The sequence below is a fragment of the Protomyctophum bolini genome (assembly GCF_963924005.1).
Source record: "Protomyctophum bolini genome assembly, chromosome: 1".
NCBI lineage: Eukaryota > Metazoa > Chordata > Actinopteri > Myctophiformes > Myctophidae > Protomyctophum > Protomyctophum bolini.
In genome coordinates, this window is record NC_137862.1 from 46,601,316 (window position 1) to 46,625,404 (window position 24,089).

At 42.2% G+C, this 24,089-nt stretch overlaps 1 protein-coding gene across 1 annotated transcript; it reads left to right on the plus strand.

Moving 5' to 3' along the window:
* Window positions 1–3,968: 3,968 nt before the first annotated feature.
* LOC308313324 (C-type lectin domain family 18 member A-like) lies at window positions 3,969–19,625 on the plus strand. The gene is made up of 12 exons (XM_080760403.1): window positions 3,969–4,078; window positions 4,960–5,051; window positions 8,825–9,061; window positions 9,226–9,323; window positions 10,425–10,546; window positions 11,494–11,601; window positions 11,996–12,088; window positions 12,498–12,604; window positions 13,410–13,539; window positions 14,051–14,186; window positions 15,244–15,335; window positions 19,234–19,625. Exons 1-12 carry the CDS (start codon window positions 4,060–4,062, stop codon window positions 19,269–19,271), a joined length of 1,272 nt encoding a protein of 423 aa, XP_080616529.1. The 5' UTR covers window positions 3,969–4,059; the 3' UTR covers window positions 19,272–19,625.
* The last annotated feature ends 4,464 nt before the right edge of the window (window positions 19,626–24,089 follow it).

A 24,089-nucleotide genomic window follows, 5' to 3' on the forward strand; every position in this document is an offset into this window, starting at 1 on the left:
AACCACAGGTGGTGCGCGTTACATTATTAGCCTATACTAGCCAATAGCCATAATATGGTTCACACGCTCTACGACAGTCATGTTTCAGGGCCTATATGGCTATACACACATGATAGGATACGGAACATTGTAACAGCACTGTCTGCAAAGTTGTATTATTGCTGTGTTTGGGATATCATTTAAATTTTAAAAACAAACAAATCTCCCACAGAAATAATCTCTGTAAACTGAGGGTGCATGCATGCATGAGAGTGCATGCATGTCAATGTTCCTTTTCACACATAGAGAAGCTGTGCCCTCTGCAGGAATATGTGCAACCATGCATGCATGTTTTCAGAGTTGAGACTTTGGGTTGAATGGGGATATTAGTGGTAGGTTGCCTTTGTGTGACTGTGCACTGCTCACAGTCACGCGCACACACACACACACACACACACACACACACACACGCACGCACGCACACATGCACACACATCTGCATTATTATCATATCAGTCAGGTCAGTGCTAGTGTAAAACTGTAACTGAAGTTGAACTGATGTGAGCAATGTTCGCTGCTACCACCCATAGATCTGCACCGACCGAGCAACAAGACCTGAATGTGAGGAAGGCACTTGCATGGAGGCCGGACCCTGAACGGCATGACCAGTGTATGGAACTCCAGCCTCTGCCTCCCCATAAAAATAAAACTCAGCTTCTTCTATGCAACGGTGGAGTCTGTTCTTCTTCTATAAGGCAGCTGTGAATGCTGGACCCTGAAGCCAACCCTGCAGAAGTCTCTTGATGTGACGGCTGCTGCATCTATACCAGATTCTGTATGAGGGAATATCAAGGGTGTTCCAGCAAAGCAAGTAGCCGATGACTGGAAGCGACGATGGAGGGCTTGTCTGACGACAACCGAGAGGCTGCTGAATGTGTGAGTTGGATATTAGGTTGGTGACTGAGGCAATGCAAGTGGTTGGGAACTTGGGAGCCTTGGGACTCAGGAGGCAGAGGTGTGGATTTCAATGCTGAGCAGTGAGCTGCAGCAGACACTTTGAAATGTGTGCAGTCCCTAGATGGACACAGCTCAAAGGATTCAGAGGAGGCTATTGCTTTAGGCGTTGCTTTGAGCTCATTGGCAATGTGGATGCAAGGCAAATTCTCACCAAGATACGAGGGGATCTTTGGATTTAGTAATCAGAGACACGAGGTCTTTCACTTGGCTGTGCATGCAGGGTCAGAGCACCTGATTAAAATATTAGAAATAAAGAACTGCAGGTTCTCTCCACTTTTTATATTTGTCATTGGCACTCACGGCCAGGGAAAAAAAACCCACATTGGATTTGTCAAAATTAACAAAAAACACACATTTTGTGTCTCTTCATAAATTAAACTAAAAAGCCAACGTATCGCAAATCCCCTTGCTCATCTTACCCTATATAGCCAGTAGCTTATAGCCACAATCTGAACAAATACATGGCAGGACAGAATAAATTTACTATATGTCTGATCTATAACCTCAAGTTCTACAAGCATAAACACTGCCTGATGCAGGTTTAATGCCACCAACTAAAAAAAGATGCCAAGCACTAAAAAGAAAAAGAAAACATGATCCGAACCATCACATAGCTACTGTAATATTAATATCAACCTGTAATTGGTAGGCTACTGCATATTGTTTTCGCATTCCCTGAAACATGCATGGATAATTTTACCCAGTTCTTCCCTATACACAAGAAGCCTATAGAAAGAATGAAATTATGTAATGAAATATATATGTAATTTAGATTTATAATTTAGCAATTTATTAGATGTGTAATTTAACATTTTATGTAGACGTAGCACTCTAAAATGTATACTCATAGCCTCACAGTACAGATATTCTACTGTTAGATTAGGTTCTTACCTTGCTTATGATTCTTGATGACTATTTCTGTATTTGATGTATTATTACGTTGTATTGTTCTTGCTTACTGTAAGTCACGCTGGGTTAAGAGCGTCTGCTAAATGCCTAAATTGTAATTGTAAATTGAGATAGCATGAGCCAGGGTTAATTCTGACAACATGCTTCATCATCCACGGCAGCTCTAAAGCAAAAACAGTTTTCTTTTGCTTTATTTAGACATGAAATCCGAGGGCAACTGAGGGGAGCGTGGAGCCTCCAGCTGAAATCACATGTTGGATGATGTACTATCCAGACACCAGACTTTGCGTTTCTTTAAAGTTATTTGAATGAAACTCACACAACCATAATCTCACTCATCCTGCTGTTGTTTGAAGTCATCTCCAGTCTCTCTGAATCAAGTGATGACTCACAGTGACTCATGCTTCCACACTCTGGGACCATCATCATACTGTCACACAAGCTAAACAGACCTTTACCATCCATGGCTTTTCAATACTCAAACCGTCACACAACACAAACAATGTGATAGTCCTTCGCTATCACTTCATTTCTGCTGCCTGCTGCCCAGCTCCACTGAGCCATGAAAGCTGCCCCCCCCCCCCCCCCCCAATTGCCTATATTTCAGTTACAATATAACTCCACATAGCCCTGCCAGCCTGCCCAGTAGCCTATCCTGTGCTGTATTGTCCTCTGCTTTTTTCTGTGCTTCATTTGGACAGCAGACCTAAATCCCTCTGAATGAAGTCCCCCAACACACAACAATGAGCTATAACAACAAACTCACATTATGCAACACATTCACCCCCCTTCTTTCACTAAACTCCAGAAAGTCTGAACAGCGATGATTAATAAGCTATAACTTGTCATCACTGACTGGCACCATAGTCATTATTGCGACGTACTATGAAAACCTGCATTTCCCGCCAGTCGTGTCATGTCATGTCGCGCCTATATGGTCACGTCTCGTGACACGTCACGCCACATCACGCCTCATGACACACTCCATATATGGCTGTCTCCATATGTCGATCTGACATCAACAATATGTCGATCTGACATCTGTCACTCGTGCTTCTCAAACTATGCCGCATTAAGAAGCTCTGTTGTTACAAGCCTGACAACGTCAATTAAAAAAAGGAAAAAAGAAGAAAAAAAGTCCATATATGGACTATGCCCGATTACAATCCCTGTTATGCCCATACATGGAGATCCCTGATGTCATCACTATTAAAAGCTGTCAATATGGTCATATTGTGACAGTCTCATGATAACCAGTGTGGTTGCCACAACGTGAGGCACACTTGCAAATGAACCAAGTTGGTACAACACATGGATCTCCATATGTGGAGCTGACTATCATCATCTGTAATATGAAAATCACGACACATACCTCATCAAACCCTGGATAGCCATACATGGTTGATGGTTTGACATACTAGGGCCAGGCAGCTCTAGGCCTCTGTGTTGGACAATACTATAAATTAGACACATTTGCAATATAGTTCATATACATTACAAATGTGCTATAAATAGGCTCAGGCCTATAGGGTTTTGTAACTGCTCTTGAGAACTATATTATTGCCATGAAATGACCCTAACCCTAACCCTCTCCCTGGAGAAAGTATAGGCTATAGCCTAATTGTTTCGTTGCACTGCATGCCGGCATATTGTAAACAAGTGTAATGCTTTATGGCGTCGTCCCACAGTTAACTGTTTTTGTATGGAGTTGTGCTTGAAATGTAATGTAATTCTGCAAGCTGTTAATAAATAGCCTACTTCAATGATCAATCGATCAATCAATCAATACATCCTATAATAAAAAAGAAGAAGAAAAAAAAAAAAAAAAAAAAAAACTCACACCTCACATTGGACAAGGTGTGACTGTGATGAGTTATAAAAATCGCAGAGATCATGAAGTTTAAAGTTCGCTAAGGAGATATAGCTATATTTGACAGAGAATATAGGAGGTGGGGCAGGGAGGAGGCACTGCACTTGTCCACAAGAGATGCTGATAAGACGCAGTAGGCTAGTTTGAAACTTTGAGCTAGTGTAACCATGGGTTCTGTGACTGGTCCCCGGTGGTTGCGTCTGTTGGTAGTCGCATCATGTCTGCTGCTGGTCCCGCCGTTCATCATCAACGCAAACAGGATTATTGTAGAAAAGGCGCACAACATGAAGCCACCTGCTAGCGGTAAGGAAATCAGGTTCGATAGCGGATAGGCTATTCTATCTATATGCAATGCGCTGTCTAGAGTCATTCCCACTATAGCTCGTAGCTACTTAAACTTTGTCAGACTTATTGCTACACCAGAAATATCCTCATCCTATCAATTTCTAGGGTTTGTTACAGATGAAGATATTTTACTATAGTCTAGACTCTAGACTATAGTAAAATATCTTCATCTGTAACAAACCCTAGAAATTGATAGGATGAGGATATTTCTGGTTTTCTAGGGTTTGTTACAGATGAAGATATTTTACTATAGTCTAGACTCTAGACTATAGTAAAATATCTTCATCTGTAACAAACCCTAGAAATTGATAGGATGAGGATATTTCTGGTGTAGCAATAAGTCTGACAAAGTTTAAGTAGCTACGAGCTATAGTGGAATGACTCACTTTGTCATTGTCGAAAAAGAAATCCTATAAAGTTTGAGGTCTGTCCTGCAGTCCTCATTGCACTTTCAAGTTTTCAGTCAACACCATTTGTTTAAAATGTACTCTGGAGATTTAAGTCTTTATTACCACAGTGTCATTGTGTCCTTTTGTTATAGGGGTTTAGATTAGATTGACAAATCAGATTTTTGTATAAATTCAATGTATCATGGCTAGGCTATGCACACTATAGCTTGTGCTGAGGTATTCAGCCTAGACTCCCTTTTGGTCAAAAAAACGACTGAAGACATTGTATAAGGTGTGTTTATTTAAATGACCAATAAACTTGAACTTGAATACATGCACACCTAAATGCGCATGTGCATGCACACACTAGCCTACATTTGCATTTTGTTGCCATGGGAATTGAAGTGGTCAAGTAATGAACGCCTACTATTCTATTCTATTCTATTCTAGGGCTTGGGGTGAAGGAGCGCTCTCAGATTGTTGCTCAGCACAATAGACTCCGCAGCCGGGTTGAACCCATGGCAGGTAACATGCAAAAAATGGTTAGTAGCCTTTCTTCAACATGTGACGACGTGTGCGTGTGCTGCTGTGCATGTGTGTGTGTGTGTGTGTGTGTGTGTGTGTGTGTGTGTGTGTGTGTGCGCGCGTGTGTGTGCACGTGTGTGTGTGTGTGTGTGTGTGTGTGTGTGCGTGTGCGCACTATTCTGAGATAAAATATCTTCTCCATATGAGGCTCTCAATCACTCCTTTCCAAATGGTGACAAGGAAAGCAGTGTTTTTGTCTGTCCTGGACATGCTATCTCGCTATCCCTGTTGACATGCAAGGTACTGTAGTCTGGCTGCTGAAACACACCACTGAGTTTACTGACCAAGGTCACCTGAAACAGCCCCACCAGAAACTGCCTTATCTCTTCTCTTCTTTCCCATGCCACAGTCCCCCTTTCTCTCTTTTGTGTTAATGATGTAAAGGAACTTAAGGACACATGGCAGATGGCTGGACAAAGAACCTTCTGGCAATCATGACATTTACCAACCAAAGATGTCTCACTTCACTTATAAGAGTGTAAACTAAAGCCAGGCAGTGAAAGCGGGTCAATTGATTGTTCTAATTAGACTAGTCATATAGAATTTCAGTACAGAAGGCTGTTTTAGAGGCAAATGCCTGAACGCAATCACACACATTTTAGGAAGAAACGCCACTTTGTCTCAAATAATTAGGCTAAAGTATGGCTGAAAGGTACAGGGTTCCTCTTGGGGTGAAATAAATGAAGAGAATGAAAAGCGTGTGAAACAGTATAGGCAACTGTCGTATTATGGACAGTTCTGCTGTAGCAGGCTGGCTGATAATGTGTCCTAATCACGCTGCCAGGTGCAAAAACACTGCTGTTTTGGGAAACAAACCACACAGATCATTTTCAATTATGTGATGAACTCAGAGTAATGATTTGAGAGCTTTTCTGTTTTGAATAATGGAGTCTGAATGAAAGTGGATTTACTCATGTTTCAAATGTACATGTAACAAATTTAGCTCACTTTTCCAATGAGTAGGATAACTACTGAGTAATTCTTATAATTCCTGTAGCCTACCTAGAGTCCTACACAATGTGCTATATACGACAGGTGAAGCCTACTGTAATTATTTAGTCTATAACGTACAGTATATTAAATATACTGTAAGAACCAGGTATCCCTTTACAAGAGAAGAACCACATAATTTGGGAGCACAATTTGCCTGTAGCGTATGTTGGGGAGTGCCCGTAATGCTGATTGAAATCACCCGTGCTGCGGGTTACAAATCACCCGTGCTGCGGGTGACAAATCACCTGTGGCTTCCTCTGAGGTTAGGGTTATATTAGGGTTTGAGATAGTGTTAGTAATGTTCGGACTAACGGAAGACCGGACCAATGCAACGCTCCTATCCAGTGTAGGTGTTGGGGTGGCAGTGGCTCAGGAGGTAAACCCCGCTAAACCCATTATCCCTTTTTTTTTTTTTACTATTTTGAAAAACATTTTTGAATAGTTCAACTAGCCAATCTACATTGACAGCTTGTAGACTGGCCATATTTTAACTATTCAAAAATGTTTTTCAAAATAGTAAAAAAGGCAAAGAAGTTTAGGGATAATGGGTTTAGCGGTAACGAAGATGGAGCCCAAAGTCTCCCTGATCAAGACACTTCTCCTTCCTCTGCCATTGGCATTGGTGTGTGAATGTAATGCACATTGTAAAGCGCTTTGGATGAAGGGGTTTGAGCAATACATCGGAAAAATACAAAACAAGTTGAACTAAACCAACTGCAGTTTTGATGTGCAACACAACAAGTGCTGAGCTGGATAAAAACCCAGGATGTAGCAGTATACACTATTATGTGGTCAGCAGCACATACCAGTAATTCTCATATTCTCCAAAAGGTTATTGAACCCAGCACCTCCATGAAGTGATGTGCGTATTCTACCATAGTTTCTAAATAGGCCTATGAACCTTATTTTTAATGCATGAACTCATTAAAAAAGGAAATGAGAAAACAGGCACTGGAGACTCCTGATAATGTGGACCATTTTTATCGTTCTCCAAATCCCGCTGCCTATAAATAAAATCCAGGCAGAAAGCTGTCTGTATCTGATCACAACTTTTTCATAGCTACTGTAGCACACTTATCTCTCTTACTTGCATTTGATTATTACCAGAGGTAACGGGATTATGGTACTCACAACACTGACTAATGTACTGTGTATCCTGTGGGCCTATAATTCAAACTGTGTGCCAGTGCCATGCAGAGCCATGCTGTCATTTCTCATAGATTATACATCCTGCATGGCCCTACAGGCTGGGCTCCTTTCTTCCACTGCTCCTTAGCTTTATCCCGTTCTGAACGGGAACCCCTTTTGGTGTTTTTAGCATTATGTTATTCTTTAGCTATTTGAATGTATATTCTTTCAGAGCGAACGTTTTTTTATTTCAAATATTTGCTTCTGGAGGGTCCCTGGAACAACACATTTTCAGATAGGGGGTCGGCGGCCAAAATGTTTTGGGGTCCTTGACATGAAATAGTTTGAGAACGACTGACATAGAAACGTGGGTTTTTCATGAAAACTATCAGCATTTAGAAGACTGCAGATGGAAATGAGCAAGTTTTGCTAAATCTGGTATATTTACACTGCATTTTTAATGTAATGTTCATCAATATACAATTATACACTGTCCCGACCAAATAAACGAATAAAGTATAAAGTAAAGGCCTTTGTAGAATCGGCCTCAGTCCAAAATGGGTTAAAGAGCTGTTAAACTGATAAGCTGGTAATGAGAAAAAGAGGACTAACGTTCTGCATTCACAGCCGCGGTGTTAGAGGTAATTCTTCTGTGAAATCCCTCTGAGGACTTTTCAGATGTGCTGAAGAGGTATATTAAATAGCTTTGCTGATAAATGGTATAAAGGCTAAGGGCCTTATAGCTGCATTTGTGATTATCTAAAGTATTTCTTTTTTTCCATACAGTAAGTGGTGTGGCAGAAGATTGTGAAGTGATTATTGTGCAGCCTTTCAGGCGTATAGTTTACTGGATAAAATGCCCAATCATAAGAAATCTCAGTAAAATCAATTCGTCTATTTGTACACTCTCAGGGTGTGTTCACACTAAACTTTAATTCTAACTATGCGGTGGATTCTGACAATGCTTTTCAATGGGAACTGCTAGAGCGGTTCGTTGCGATTTGCGGATTTCTGAGAAAACAAACAAACAAACAAGAATAAAGCTCCATTCACATTGAAAAGCACTGGCAGCCATTGAGGATTCTTTTTAGCAATATATAAAGCACTGTGCTTTACCAACAAAATATGTTGGTTTTGCTTGAGCCACTCAGCTGGTGACCTCATTCCCCTCTGGTGGCATCCAAGTGTGTGCTGAATCTGCTGATGACTTTGTCTGGCTGATATCAGATTCAGAGAGCAAACTTGAACACTAGACATAAACCTTTAAGAGGCTTAACGTCTTGATTTTTGAGGCTTGACAAGTATAGAACAAACACCTCATTCTTATTCTTTTATGCGAATTGAATACACAGGACCACAAAAAGTCCCCAGCACTTTTTTGTGTTATCCTTTTAGCCTTAGTGTCTGACTGTACCTGGTGCTGTTTACATTTTTGACTAATAAAGTAGTCAATCAAAACAATTAGGTGAACCAATAGGATCCACCGCCTGATTTTCGACCGGCACCCGAGACCAGAATTCAATAAATCATGCAGGCTGGGCCAGGCTAGATATGTCTTATTGCTTAAGTTGCTGCTTGTATGTGGTAAAACTTTTATCTTCATCTGAAGGAGTGGAATGAAAAACTGGCGCTACTCGCGGAGGACAGGGCTGCATCCTGCCTCGCCAACACCAAGTCTACCCTTCAGGCCTCCCCCTTCCATCACATTGGCTGGAATACACATCTCTCTACACATGGTGTCCCTTCATTCTCTGACGTGATTTCCTCTTGGTTTGAGGAGGGGCGAGACTATCTCTATCTGAGTGGGCAGTGTAGACGGAACGCCACCTGCCTCCACTATACACAGGTACAGCAACAATGAACTTTATTCACAGGCTGTTTCAAACAATGCACTGATGATGGTGATTTGAAATTTGGATGCTGAAATGTTTTGGTCAGCCAGTCTCCAAATTCTATTTTCTTTTAAAACTCACCATTGGGCTGTGTTTCAATTCTTCTCTCATCGTACAGCTGGTATGGGCCACTTCCAGTCATGTGGGCTGTGCCAAACAATTGTGTCCAAGAGAAGGGGGTCTCTGGGAGCTGTTTGTCTGTGCGTATGGCCCTGGGTGAGGACTAAATCGCATAGGGCTGCCATGCTGCCATGTCTCCCCAAAATGGAGTTTTGTTGTATTTACTTGCTCGTCCCCTCGTTGAAACATAACATCAAGAAGTCTTCAGCTGTATTGACAGTGACAAGACAGATCCAAAATCAAACCACCTAAGAAGAATGTGCATTACAGTATATTCCGGTTTTAGGGAATTCTATCATGCATTTCTGACAATAACGATGCAGAGGAATAACAATGATGATGAATTAGGTTATACATTATATATAGTTTTTACCATCAAATATATTTTTTGTAGAAATGTTTTGAGCTTCAAACTGTTACAGCTGTTCTGCCATTACACAGCAATACTCTGAGTATTAATTAATGCACCATTTACCATTTCTTCTAGTAATTTATTGTATAGTAAAGTGTTTGTTCTCCCCAAACTTTCTACAGTTCTTTAGTAAATGGAGAATTATGGTCAGGATGCCAATATTATGTTTGTTTCATCACTTAACCCATTTTGACCTGAGGACAATTCTACAAATATCTTCTAAATCCTACACAGTAGTCAGAAAAGCCCTATGTTTCTAATGTCAGTGGTGCTCAATGTTTTTCATTTCAAGGACCCCCAAAATATCTGGATTTGGCCGCCGACCCCCATCTGAAAATATGTTGTTCCAGGGACCTCGCCAGAAGCAAAGATTTGAGTTAAAACGTTCGCTCTGAAAGCGCCACATTTTCACGATTTTTCAAAAATAGAAGATCTACAATCTCGTAGCGAGGCACTCAGTGTCCCACTGATGAAGGCTGGATAGCCGAAAAGTTTGTCTCCTGTTCAAAATGCAATGTCTTGGTGTGTGCGACCCATCATATTTGATATGATTTGAACGGGTAACGCACCTAAAGTCAGAGCGTAATTTATTGTTTCATCACTTCCAATTTCACCAGTATATCCGATATCCTGCATCCTGAGTTCTCTCCTTTTAACGTTTACTAAAGAGCTGGAGAGACCCCTAGTTACTGAACAAATGTATAGCTATTTAACATGTATTCAAATCTTACGAATGATCATTCATAATGTAACAGTGTACTGTATGTGTGTAATGTTTGTTGCAGGGGTAACTGGGAAGTGAATGGCCGGCTGGTGGTGCCCTACAAGTCAGGGCTGTCCTGCTCTTTTTGCACCTCTTCCATGTCTGGCTGCTTCAGACTGTGGGATCATGTTGGAGGACTGTGTGGTGAGATAAAAAATAAATACAATAAAAAGACGGAAAGTGCTTTAACCACCAGAGCCCTTTTTAGTTTTAGTTTTTACTTAATAAAGTAGGGACACCTGGTTACTTGAAAGCTGGGGTTAAACTTACAAAAAAGATTTCTTGAAACAAGTTCAAAGAACAGTGACCTTGTTGTTGTTGTTGTCGTCTTTGTCTTTGAAAAAATAAATACATCCAGAATCTCTAGAGATCAAAGAAGAAATTAATCAATTGAATTAACGATGCTTCAATGGCTCGCAGCTGTGCACCTCCTCAAGAATGTTCCCTAAAATGTGAAGTGATAGTCAGTGATAGTACAGTACGTGCCATGATTTGTAATGTTAATACACTGTAGTGTAGAATAGATCATGAATTGCTTTACATTTCAGTAACACTATTCTATTGTCTATTATTGTCATTGCATTCTGAATAATATGGTTTTCTGTTTACATGTTTGTTCTTCAGTGTGAATAAACTGAAGATAGTGAAATGCAATATCTGCTGGAAATTGGGAAATGTTGTGAAGATGAATTTCATTTCATTCACGGTTCAAGGTTGTACTTTATTGTTACATCTTGTGTACAGGTACATAAGAGTACAAAAAAAATGTTTGGCTTCCTTCAGACAATGCAATCAAAGCATAGATTATAACGACTGCAAAAAAAACCCCATCATAATTATCTTAATTATGTATCACGAGACTTGTCAAATGTAGTCATTTCTTCATACTGTATTATGTTTTTAATTAAATTAGTCCCAATACAACTGTGTGTGTGTTTGTGTTTGTGTGTGTGTGTGTGTGTGTGTGTGTGTGTGTGTGTGTGTGTGTGTGTGTGTGTGTGTGTGTGTGTGTGTGTGTGTGTGTGTGTGTGTGCGTGCGTGCGCATGTGCGTGCGTGTGTGTGTGTGTGCGTGCGTGTGTGTTTGCTTCAGAGACTCCAAGGAACCCATGTCGTATGAGCTGTGGTCAGCATGGTCGTCTGAACATCTCATCCTGCAAGTGCCACTGTGAGCCAGGCTTTACTGGACGCTTCTGCCAGGGTACAGGGTACACTACTACAGTGATTATTCTTCTGCCAGGGTACAGGGTACACTACTACAGTGATTATTCTTCTGCCAGGGTACAGGGTACACTACTACAGTTTTTCCCTCAAACCCTTAAACGGTAATAAACGCCAACATACGACTCAAACAAGTCTTCATCAGGGCAAGTATGATGAAGACTTGTTGAGTTGAAGCATGTTGGCGCTTTAAACTTTAATAAAGTACCCTGGTTTTATTTCCTCTCTCTCCTCTTTTTTTTTTAACCTTTTTGAGTGCTCGGATCGCAGCTCTTCTATATAACACCTTTGATCCTTGAAGAGCAGCTCTTTCTTGTGTTATATAGTACCTTTGATCCTTGAATCGTTCTCTATGCACACTGTGTCTTTTCCAGTGCGCTGCAGTGTGCAATGTGTACACGGTCACTACAGGGAAGAAGAGTGCTCCTGCCAGTGTGATGTTGGCTATGGAGGGGCAGAATGTGCAGGTGAGTACGAGAGTGTTGTTGTTCTTCTGTGTGTGTGTGTGTGTGTGTGTGTGTGTGTGTGTGTGTGTGTGTGTGTGTGTGTGTGTGTGTGTGTGTGTGGGGTGGAGTTTTTGTATGTTATCACAAATAACATACAAAACTTACCTGTTTGCAAGTAAATTGTACTCTTGTGTTTATTGGGTCTATTCTTTCATCAATAACTGACTCTCAGTCAAAGTTCTTGAATGGGTGTCTCTGAATGGATTTTGTCGTGGCCAAATGTGGCCAAATGTGTCTTAACGTTTCACTGCCAGTCATAGCAACGACAACGAAAAAGAGTCCTGTCTTCTCACTGTGTTCGTGCCAAGATGGATGGTCAGTGTCATTATGCTCAGAGCCCCAGCATGTGTTGCTATTGGTGTCCCTACAGAGAAGCGGCAGTTTCCCTTCCACAGCTGTGATGTCAGAATAGATGGAGAGTGCTTCATGGTGTCTCCGGAAGCCGATACATACTATGGAGCCAAGAATCACTGCCAGGTGCGTGTAATCTTTTGTTCGGACTGGGACGTCTAGGTTCTGCCATGCATTGTTACTACCTCCAGAAATGTGTGTGCAGAGACGTGCAGAGAGTGTTAGAGAGGCAGGGGGCTGAAATCCCGAAAAGAGGGTACTTTTAGACAATAATAGCAGATCTACAAGCTCTCAACGTGTCGTGCTGCGACGCGTTGGGAGCTTGTAGATCAGCTATTTTTGGGGCACAACCCAGATGATTGAAATTCTTTATTTGGAATACCCCTTGAGATACAATATCTCGTTTCCGAGAAGGTCCTCACTCCTCACGTAAACAGTCAATACAAGGTCATTAACAGAAAAAAAAAGAAGGGAAAAACAAAACAAACAGTTACAAAACAACACAAAAACAGGGTATTACACTAGACAAGAAAAGTAGCAACAAGATGGATCATTTGTTGTCAAATATCATTGTCTACCAGCAGTCTTTATGTACTGGAGATGCGGTGTGCGACATGGATTTATAAAAAAATTGTTCAACGCAAAATACTGTGTTCAAGTTCAGGAGACTTCGGGGGAAAAAAGCAATTCTCCTGTTATGGCATGGCATGGGAAGGAGTGGCATTTGCATTTCTTTCACCATGTAGTAAATGCTGTGGTCTGGAAAGGGCAGTTGTTTTAGGGCAGGCCAGGGGCTGAAGCCCCCTTTGATGTCTATGTGTGCATGTCCCTGTGTGTGTGTGTGTGTGTTTAGAAAGGCTAGCCTACCCTTTTCATCCTTTTTTTTCTCTGCGTTTCTTCTTTTTTATTTGTATTGTTTTTAAATCCCCAGGAACGAGGTGGTGTTCTTGCTCAGATCCACAACCAGAAGGTCCAGGACATTTTGGCGTTCTATCTTTTCCAGCTGGAGGGGAGCAACGAGGTCACCAACTCAGACTTTGAGACGCGCAACTTCTGGATCGGTACAACTGATTGTCTCTGTCACGCCACCGTTGTCCTCCGAATATAAGCCATTTGGAATGTTCTTTTATAAAACTGCCTACTCTCCAGAGAATTATTCTACCATCACAGACAAAAACAAACCAATGGATGCGGTCATACGGAAATCTGACTTAAAATTAGGGATGCAAAAGGGAAATTCTTGGCCGAAACCAGAATACCGAATATCCGAATATGATTAACATTATATATCTTTTTTCCTACCATTGCTGTCATGGCCGTACCTTAAAGCTACCTGATTTATGGCAAAACTTAACATAATAATCACTATTATGGGTCCATAAAACATTTATTCAGCTCTTTTGAATGCATAAATTGCATACACTATTCGGTGATATATTTTCTGCCTCTTCAGGCCGTAACCGAATAGGCCGAAAATGCATTTTTAGCCATTTTCTGCTGAATATTTTCTGCGGCCGAATATTCGGTACATCACTACTTAAAATAACTAGCTTGTGCATTTCTTCCCCTCAGGTCTTACGTATAAACCTCTGAAAGACTCATTTCGGTGGGATACAGGAGAGATCGCTGGGTTCAGTAGTTTTCGGTGGGATACAGGAGAAATCACTGGGTTCAGTAGTTTTGCTTTTGGACAACCCGACAACCAGGGGTGAGAGACAAATTCACAAACTGACAGACTGCACTACACACTGTACTGATGCACAGAAAGAGCAGCGCCGTGTATCATATTCTCATAAAAAATGTGTGTGGCAGAGGAGAGGAGGTAAAGTAGGTATTAGGAAGTGAGCATTGATTGATTGAAAATGTTATTTCACAGTATGCAATTCAAACGAAAAGTACAGGTCCAATACAAAAACTGCTGCTTTGAGGATAGAACCAGAAAAAGCCCAAAGATCACATAAGCATTCTGGTATGTATCGGACTTTGAAGCTTAATTATCTGCATCTGATGCACAGCGCATTGTGTAGAAGATTATAGGCCCTTGCAAGAGACTGCAGTTGAGGTGGCAGACAGTGGCTCAGGAGGAATCAGTAACGTCTCTGGTACAACCTCGACTCCGGAGAGAGAGAGAAAGAGAATGAGGCAGAGAGTGAGAAAGAGAGTGAGAGACTTCCCGAATGCACTTATTTTATGAAACACGCACATTTCTGGTCGAAGAACATCATGAGTAGGCTAATACGATGGCAGGCATTATTTTATGTATAATGGTGCATGCAGTTTCTGTAGCGAGTTTTCTTTCTATAAAAGATTTATATATTTTAGGTGAAAAATATGCCCCATAGTGTAAAATTAGTTATAAATATTCTGTACGTTATAGATTTATATTGAAGTCTGTTTCAGTCGATCGATAAAAGACGTCTTGTGTTAACATACCCTTACACTACCCTTTGTGGAATGATAAGGTCATCCATCACCATAGGTTGAGCTGCAATCATTAATTACACCACCAGATGTCTCTGTGTCTCTCTCTCCCTCTCTCCCTCTCTTCATCTTTCTGTCTGTCTGTCTGTCTGTCTGTCTGTCTGTCTGTCTGTCTGTCTGTCTGTCTGTCTGTCTGTCTGTCTGTCTGTCTGTCTGTCTGTCTGTCTGTCTGTCTGTCTGTCTGTCTGTCTGTCTGTCTGTCTGTCTGTCTGTCTGTCGCACGCACGCACGCACGCACACACACACACACACACACTTTCTTACACTCCTCTCTTTCTGTCTAGATTTGGGAACTGTGTAGAGCTGCAGGCATCAAGTGCCTTCAACTGGAACGACCAGCGTTGTAAAACACGAAACCGATACATCTGCCAATATGGTAAGGTCCTTCTTCTGGGAATTACTGTATGAAACTGTTTAGGAGGCAAAGGAAGGACATCTATGTTTTGGAGAATTTTATGGCCAATTAAAGAGCAAAATGAAGTAACTAAAATCAGTGATGACCGCCAGCGATTATTAGCACATATGGTCCGTCTCTGTGAAAATACATGAGGATGAATTGGCAAACAGCAGAGATTTCACAGGAGGTGCATATTTGACACCATAGCACCGCAGGGTGCACATTGGAAAGGGGAAAGACTTCCCAATCCCAGCTGCCTCGGGGTGCACACACATGGTTTTATTGCCACTTTACTAATATGTTGTTGTTTGCTATGGGAATGCATTGGCTGGGGGGTAGGCCTATGTATTATGTTGCTTTGTGTTACGATATGTTCATGGCTAACACTATCGGCACTAGTAGGCCTATATATGTGCATGCATAAAGTGAGGGGCAAATCGAGTGGCAAAGTGAGTTTAACGTTGTTTAATGCAATCAAAAAGGACTTTTCTGTTTGGATGTATGGGGCTGTCAAGGCCAGAAAGTCGTTTTTTTCTCAGTAGGCAAGTCGTTTTTTCTCAGTAGGCATTCCCGCATAACTTTACTGTATGATGATGTCACTTCCGTGTATGATGATGAGGGTACAATGGTAAATGGTGCATTTATATAGCGCCTTTATCCAAGGCGCTTTACATAGATTGTGCATTACATTCACCCATTCACACACACATTCACACACCGATGGCAGCAGAAGCCATGCAAGGCACCAACCAGCACATCAGGAGCAATAAGGGGTTCAGTGGCTTGCTCAAGGACACTTCGACACTAACTCTGGGGGAGCCCGGGTTCGAGCTGGCAACCTTGCGGTTACCATCCAGCCACTACCCCTGAGCCACCGCCGCTGCCGTCGTGGATATGCTCCCCTCGAAGACATGGTCGTCATAGTTACAAATAAATGAGGCCTACACTCAAGTCAGAAATCCATCGGTCAATTACAGTAATGCACTACACAGAGAATGAACACAATGTTCTATATTGATTAAGTTGTAAGTTGCAAATTGCTGCTGATGCACTGCATGGCATGCATGGATTATATTATGTGCAATGTGCATTGCCAAATTAACTTTACCTACACATCCTTTTTAATTTGTCCTTCCTTTACCGTCACCCATCAATTAATCATTAACAACAAAGGTTATTGCCACCATGTTTACTTCCCTTAATTGGACAACATCAACTGATGTGTCTGCATGTGTTAAAGAAGCTGCTGGCAACACAGTAGGTGTGTCTCATTACGCCACAGAGGCGCGCCTAGTCCTGTCCCATTTCACAGGTTCTGCCTGTAGAACGTGGCCTAGTCCTGTCCCATTTCACAGGTTCTGCCTGTAGAACGTGGCCTAGTCCTGTCCCATTTCACAGGTTCTGCCTGTAGAACGTGGCCTAGTCCTGTCCCATTTCACAGGTTCTGCCTGTAGAACGTGGTCTAGTCCTGTCCCATTTCACATGGTTCTGCCTGTAGAACGTGGCCTAGTCCTGTCCCATTTCACAGGTTCTGCCTGTAGAACGTGGTCTAGTCCTGTCCCATTTCACATGGTTCTGCCTGTAGAACGTGGCCTAGTCCTGTCCCATTTCACATGGTTCTGCCTGTAGAACGTGGCCTAGTCCTGTCCCATTTCACATGGTTCTGCCTGTAGAACGTGGCCTAGTCCTGTCCCATTTCACATGGTTCTGCCTGTAGAACGTGGCCTAGACCTGTCCCATTTCACATGGTTCTGCCTGTAGAACGTGGCCTAGTCCTGTCCCATTTCACATGGTTCTGCCTGTAGAACGTGGCCTAGTCCTATCCCATTTCACAGGTTCTGCCTGTAGAACGTGGCCTAGTCCTGTCCCATTTCACATGGTTCTGCCAGTAGAACGTGGCCTAGTCCTGTCCCATTTCACATGGTTCTGCCTGTAGAACGTGGCCTAGTCCTATCCCATTTCACAGGTTCTGCCTGTAGAACGTGGCCTAGTCCTGTACGTACCCACCATGTGAATTGAGACGCAGGAACATTTTTTATTTTCTTTTGGGGGGATGGAGGCATGTGGTTATCAATAACCTCTCCGTCCAGACCAATATTGGGGGGGTTGGCAGTGACAGGGACCACAGTAATCATGGGGAATTGGCATTGACTGAATTTAATTGTTGGTTGTAAGGCCTTACAGTACATGTCTTTCTGTTCTCCCGTTCTCTGTTCAGACATAGGCCTACTGTATTTATACTATTTACTCACTGGTTTCTGCCTGTTTTAATGACAAATCTACAGTATTGGTCACTGTGGCATCTTTTAGAGACATATTCAATTACGTTGCACCCCTCGGTGTGCACCCATGGGTTGTTTTAGATCTGCCTTTGTAAACCTCATTTTATTTTTGCTTTTTTTGTGTTTGGTTGTTAGAGAGGGTCTTGCTAGATCCCTTTCACAGATTGTTCAGACTTATATTGCGGAAGTTTGTCCCCGGTCCAAACAATGAGTGCATTTCAGTTTCTAACATCGAAAATCGACGACGTGTTAAATGTTGCTGGACTGGGAGTACACAAAGCGACACATCCCACAGGAGATCTTAATACAGCGTTTACGTATGTGCATTTATATAAAGGAGAGACGCATGCCCACTTATTTAAATGAGGCACTCAGTCTGAATCAATGGCACTTTGTGCTTATGGCGAGGAGCCTTTTAGGGGTCGATACTACGTCAGCTCTGTAGTGGTTTTCCGTGTTTAAAACACACAAATCATTAAATCAATCACACGTACCAATTATTAGACTGTTGGGTGTGATTGGGTTTGTGGGAGCGAGCTTTTGTTTGATTTTGTTTTGGGAGTGTCTTCGCAGGTGGCAGGTCTGTAATATTGATTGTCCAGAGCAGTTTGAATGGGTTCAGTGTTATACTAAGATGACATATCTACTATACTCTACCACACAGCTGGCATTTTGAAGAGCTTATATTCTCTCTTCTACAAGTCAGCATTCAGTAAATGGCAACTTTTCATTTCCATTTTTTCCGGAGAGAGAGGGCCGAGCTCTTTTGTAGCCAAGAGATCATTAAAAGCATAGTCAAGAGGGCCAAAGCATTCCATTATTTTGTCCAGGCAGGATGACCCGTATGGAGGTTATTGGACAAAGACAATCCGGCTATCTAAAACTGGACATACGGTCCACATTAATCTTCTTCTTTTTTTAACACAAAGCACTTCAAATAAAAGCAAAGTTTCATTGAGCAACAAAGGATGAGATGAAAGGACATATTAATGGCCCTCACAGGAGGCATTTCAAGCCTGCATCACTGGGTTCGCTTAATTGGCAATAAATTGATAAGTGGAAATCATCCAGCCTGAAGGAGGTACAGTACATGCGTGTGTGTGTGTGTGTGTGTGTGTGTGTGTGTGTGTGTGTGTGTGTGTGTGTGTGTGTGTGTGTGTGTGTGTGTGTGTGTGTGTGTGTGTGTGTGTGTGTGCGTGTGCGTGTGCGTGTGCGTGTGTCTGTCTGTCAGTATATATATTCACATTGGTAAATTAAGGCAGACAATTGGCAGCTCAAACATGAGGCATCATGTTCAACTTCTGCTTATCCAACAAAAGCTCTGTTATAATGTCTATCTATGTTATAAAATATTTGTCTCAAAAGCCATATCCAAATAGAGCTTATGATGACAAGGGATTTATGGACTCACTCTTCATATCTAGACCAACTGTGGTTAAGCTATTAATGTGTGTGTGTGTGTGTGTGTGTGTGTGTGTGTGTGTGTGTGTGTGTGTGTGTGTGTGTGTGTGTGTGTGTGTGTGTGTGTGTGTGTGTGTGTGTGTGTGTGGTGTGTGTGCGCGTGCGCGTGCGCGTGCGTGTGTGCGTGTGTGCAGCTCCAGAGCATATAGCCCAGTGGGAACTGGGTCGGTGATGGACCAGGAGCTAAGGACTACGGCACCAGATGGGTTTTGTAATAGGGTCAAACATTATGTGATATAATGATGTTTTCGCTGTATTGCTGTATATGTTGAATCAATGTATTTAAGTGTAAATAGGTCTTAGTGTGACACATTCATTTTTCTTTGTATTTTGGGGCGACAGCTCTGGTCCACCTACTACTGTATATGTCGTTGTGATATCCAGAATTCCAATTTGAAACAAAATCATGGAAGTACCACTACAGGTGCAGGGTCCTAGCGCTGTGTATGTTATGGAAAGCAGTATTCAACATGGAATTGGAAAGAATTACACAGTATGACATAAACATGTAAATTGTCAAAAAGCAACTATTTGATACAACAAACGCTATTAAATTGCAACTCCATTTCTAATTCGCTTTTTGGGCCCCTTTTCAAGGAGATACCTAAACATTTTTCCTTTTTTTTAGTGCCTAAAATTTATATAAAGTATGATTCTGTTTAGTTTTTTCTCCGATTTCATTCTTGCCTGTACAAAAGGCCATCCTTTACATGAACACATTTGACTGTCTAGAGCAATAACTATACTACCACGAGCTGTATTAATAGCAGTGTATGTATCAGACATTATTAAAACAATTAATCTTTACCTTCTCCAGTTATAATTTCTTTCTTGTGTTGGTGTGATTTACATAGTTTACCTACTACAATTATGGGAATCTCTTCCAATATAAATCAATTCAGAAAGGTAAAAATGTCACTGCATGGAGGTGCTCACTGCTGATATTGCAAAAGGCTGTTTCACACTGGTGTGTAGAGGCGGGAGGGACTGTTATTGTGGAATATGGGTCAGGTCATACATTAGCCTGAAAGAGAGCTATGCTTTTCTGGGCATAGAGGGGCAGAACCATCTCCCTTTTCTGGGCATAGAGGGGCAGAACCATCTCCCGCCTGCATGAGACCGCCAGGCGACTTCCTATTGGATTCACCAAAATACAGTACTGTATGTGCCAGTGTTGTTTTTGAATAAACAGTCATAGTCTTTGGAATAAAACTGCATTTAGTTTTAGTCACATTCTAGTCACCTGGAATGTTTTAGTGTTAGTCTAGTTTTAGTCGACTAAATATCATAAGATTTTAGTCGATTAAATCACCAGTTGATTTAGTCGACTAAAATGTATTTTGTCGGGCCTTGATGGCGTCGTAATGACTGATTTTATTATTTATTATTGTCAATATATTTAGTCTTAGTTTTAGTCATCATAGCTTAGTTTTCGTCAGTGAAAGAAGGCAGTCGACAAAAAAATTTCGTCTTAGTTTTAGTCGAGGAAAACAACACTGGTGTGTTCCCTTCTCTCCCCATCTGCTCCCGACTGCACACAGCGGAGAATACCGGCGTCACCACCAGACTCACCACATGCATCTGGAGTGACGCCCCTCTGCACTCTCATTGGTTAGCAGAAATACCACATATGCCAGTTCTCATGCATATGTCTTCGCCCAGATGTTTTTATTTTCCTCTTTTGAAAACAAAACGCCTGTGGTCTCCGAGGCTATGGGTCAAAGTTTAAAGCTGCATGGAGAGATGTCTGTGGACAGAAGGAACAGTGAGTTGAGGCGTCTGGCAGATCTTGGGGGAAACGAGAAGAGACGGACAGACTGAAATAAAGATTACCCAGACCTCCGGTCAGTGTTGTTTTTGGCAGATAATTTCTATTTTTTTTAATTTATTTTCTATTTTAGTTTAGTCATAGTCTTTGGACTGAAACCTTTAGACTTTAGTTTTAGTCATATTTTAGTCACCTGGAATGTTTTAGTGTTTAGTCTAGTTTTAGTCGACTAAATATCAAGACTATTTTGGCAGGCCTTGATGCCGTCGTAGTGACATTTTACATGCCCTATACGTACCTCCCTCTATCTTTCTTTCTGGAAGCTAAAGCTGGTACCCAGGGGCAGAGCATATGCTGCATTATGTTGCTAAATGACACATTACAATTCGATGTTACATCACATTACATTACAGATTATACAACAAACAAACACATGCCCACAACTTATGTTGTACCACCCGACTCAATATAAAGTTCTTTATTTTATACATAAAGACTTTCTGACAAAATTGTTTGCAAACATTTCAGTGTTGATTTAGAGTCTAAATCAACAGTATAGAGTCTATACTGTTGATTTAGACAGTAACAGTCAAGTGCAACAGAGTCATAAACAATTTTAGCACAACACTCGCAACACAACCTAATAATTCAGCACCATGGACAGCGATCATGTCATTTTAGATTTTAGAATCCACTTCAACCAATTATGTTGGAAGCCTGCTCGCCCACGTGGCGTGCTCACGTCCAACGCCATCGCGTCTGCGTGGCAATGCGATCGGAGTGAGACACATACACACACAAACCGTACCTTTTGAACGAAGGCAGACAGCGATTTATCGTTGGCCACTGACCCCTGTTTCCCCCCTGCTGGGCAGGTTGTGTGGGCGCTCTGTAATCGGTACACCGCGGAAAGGTTATTATGGAATCGCAGTTGTAGTAAAGCCCCGCTGTGATTGGGCAGTACTGGCAGAACCACGAAGCTGGGTCTCAGGCAGAGGTAAAGTCAGTGACGTCAGTATCACGGCCACAAAGCATAGGCGTAAACGGCACTTCCTGCATACTCCGCATACATCACGGTCTATGACTTGGCCACCTGAACTGCGCACGATGTTGTGCGCGCACAACTTGTACAACTTCTCAATTGTATAATGTGATCCTACGAGTGTATGGCTGTATGAAGAAACCATGGAAATTAGGCTGAATTTGAATAACACGGGGGCACGGTGGCACAGTTGGTAGTGCTGTCGCCTCACAGCTAGAAGGTCCTGGGTTCGATTCCCGCTGGGGACGCTGTGGGCACTGGCGGCGTGTTCCCTCCTCCGCGTCATCAGTGCCCATACCCGAGGCGGGGGTTGGCGAAAGGGCCTTTCTGTGTGGAGTTTGCATGTTCTCCCCGTGTCCCCTAGGGTAGATACCCTCACAAAAACATGCAGTAATCCTGGTCTCTAAAACTACCTCCCCCTGGCCAGCCGGGGCGCCTGATGGAGGGGGAAGGAACTGGTCGGAATAACGTGTCCCTTCCACGCGCTACGTCCGGCCGGGGAAATTCCCATCTGTCAGGTGAAAAGAAGCAGCTTAGACTCCTCATGCATAGAAGGAGGCATGAGGTCAGTCCGCTGCCCCCCCAGGTTGGCAGAGGAAGTGTAGCGCCCAGGATTACATTAGATAATTGGCACAGGGTGAAAAGAAAAACTGGGTTACAAAATCGTGGGATAAAAAATTAAAGTATAAAAAAAAAAAAAAAGAATTTGAATAACACATCAAAATCAGCACCATCAGGTTGTTGGATTCGTACCTCTTTTATCATTATATCCAGAGTGATTCTGGAGTAGACGTAGATAATTATTGTGACTAGGCTTTACGGTTGCAGTTTGGACCAATTCTTTATTATTATTGGGGATGAAAGAGGCATGAATCCTGTATCCACCAGTGAAAAGGGTATACGTTGATATCTTTTTTGTTTTGAAGTTATAAAGGTGTAAATGAGTGTCTTGGGATCTTGGATATTGAAAAAGGAGGTTTAGGATGCATGCATTCAGTACTGTATGTGTCACCTACAGTACAATAGCACAGGGGTCATCGAATATAGATCAACAGAGGACATATAGAATGAATCTATTACTATCACTGTACGCATTGTGTACAGTTGTATATGCTGACATGTTAAAGTGCACAGTTCTAATGAATGTGTGCGCGCATGCACGTGTGTATGGATTTGGCAATAATGATGCGTAGAAATACCCTCAGACCTGATGCTATAGCATTGCTTCCTGCTGCTCTCTCATGGTGCCCTCTGATAAGCTGGTGCGGTTCAGAACGGAGCTTGTGCCAGTGGAATTAGCTTCCATTGTCATGGTAATGACAGTGATACTCCTGCCCCTGTCCAACTCAGACCAGCTATTGTATGGAAACAGGAATGCAATTTCTTCTGCTGCAGCAGCAAGCGGAAGCCGGATGACAATCCTCTGTGAGAGTGAAAGGTCCCTAAATGACTCTCCATTCAGCTGAGTCTGAAGGGCCAGTAGCCAATTAAAGAGGGAGCTGCAGAACAGTGGCACCCCAAAGACCTCAGGCTTTCTCTGCACGCACATTAAGGACTGCACACACATACATTACACACACACACACACACTGCCAAACACATTAAGGACTACACATGCACGCACAAACGCACGAGCGCACACACACACACACACACACACACACACACACACACACACACACACACACACACACACACACACACACACACACACACACACACACACACACACACACACACACACACAAACACACACACACACACACATTATGCCCCATCAGCCCTTTTCCCTTTCACTTAAAAACATATCTACAAAGCTTTTTTTCTGACAGAGCAGATTCTCTCAGCATTGTAGTTGCTGTATAACGCAGCACAATGTGTCCTGCAGACTCATGATTTGAACAGGTCTAAACTGGTCTAAACATTGGGTTTGGGAACGAAATCCAAATATTATGAACAAAAGTTGGGGGATATAGGCCCTCTTTTTTTTTTAAACATTCTCAGACTTTTTGCCGACACTTCCATAAATACAGTATAATTATGGCCAAAGCAGGAGCCTTTCAGACACCGGCACTAACAACACTAACAAGTAGCACCACGGTTGGAAAATAGGGGTACATTTATTTCAAGCAGTGCCATTGATAATCACCTCCCACAATGATGCTGATTACTGAGTTTCG

Bases quoted from the DNA above. Each gene is read 5' to 3' on its own strand.
- LOC308313324 (XM_080760403.1), top strand. The intron at 12,089-12,497 runs GTGAGTACGAGA...GTGTCCCTACAG, and splicing joins TGGAGGGGCAGAATGTGCAG to AGAAGCGGCAGTTTCCCTTC. The intron at 14,187-15,243 runs GTGAGAGACAAA...CTTTCTGTCTAG, and splicing joins GGACAACCCGACAACCAGGG to ATTTGGGAACTGTGTAGAGC.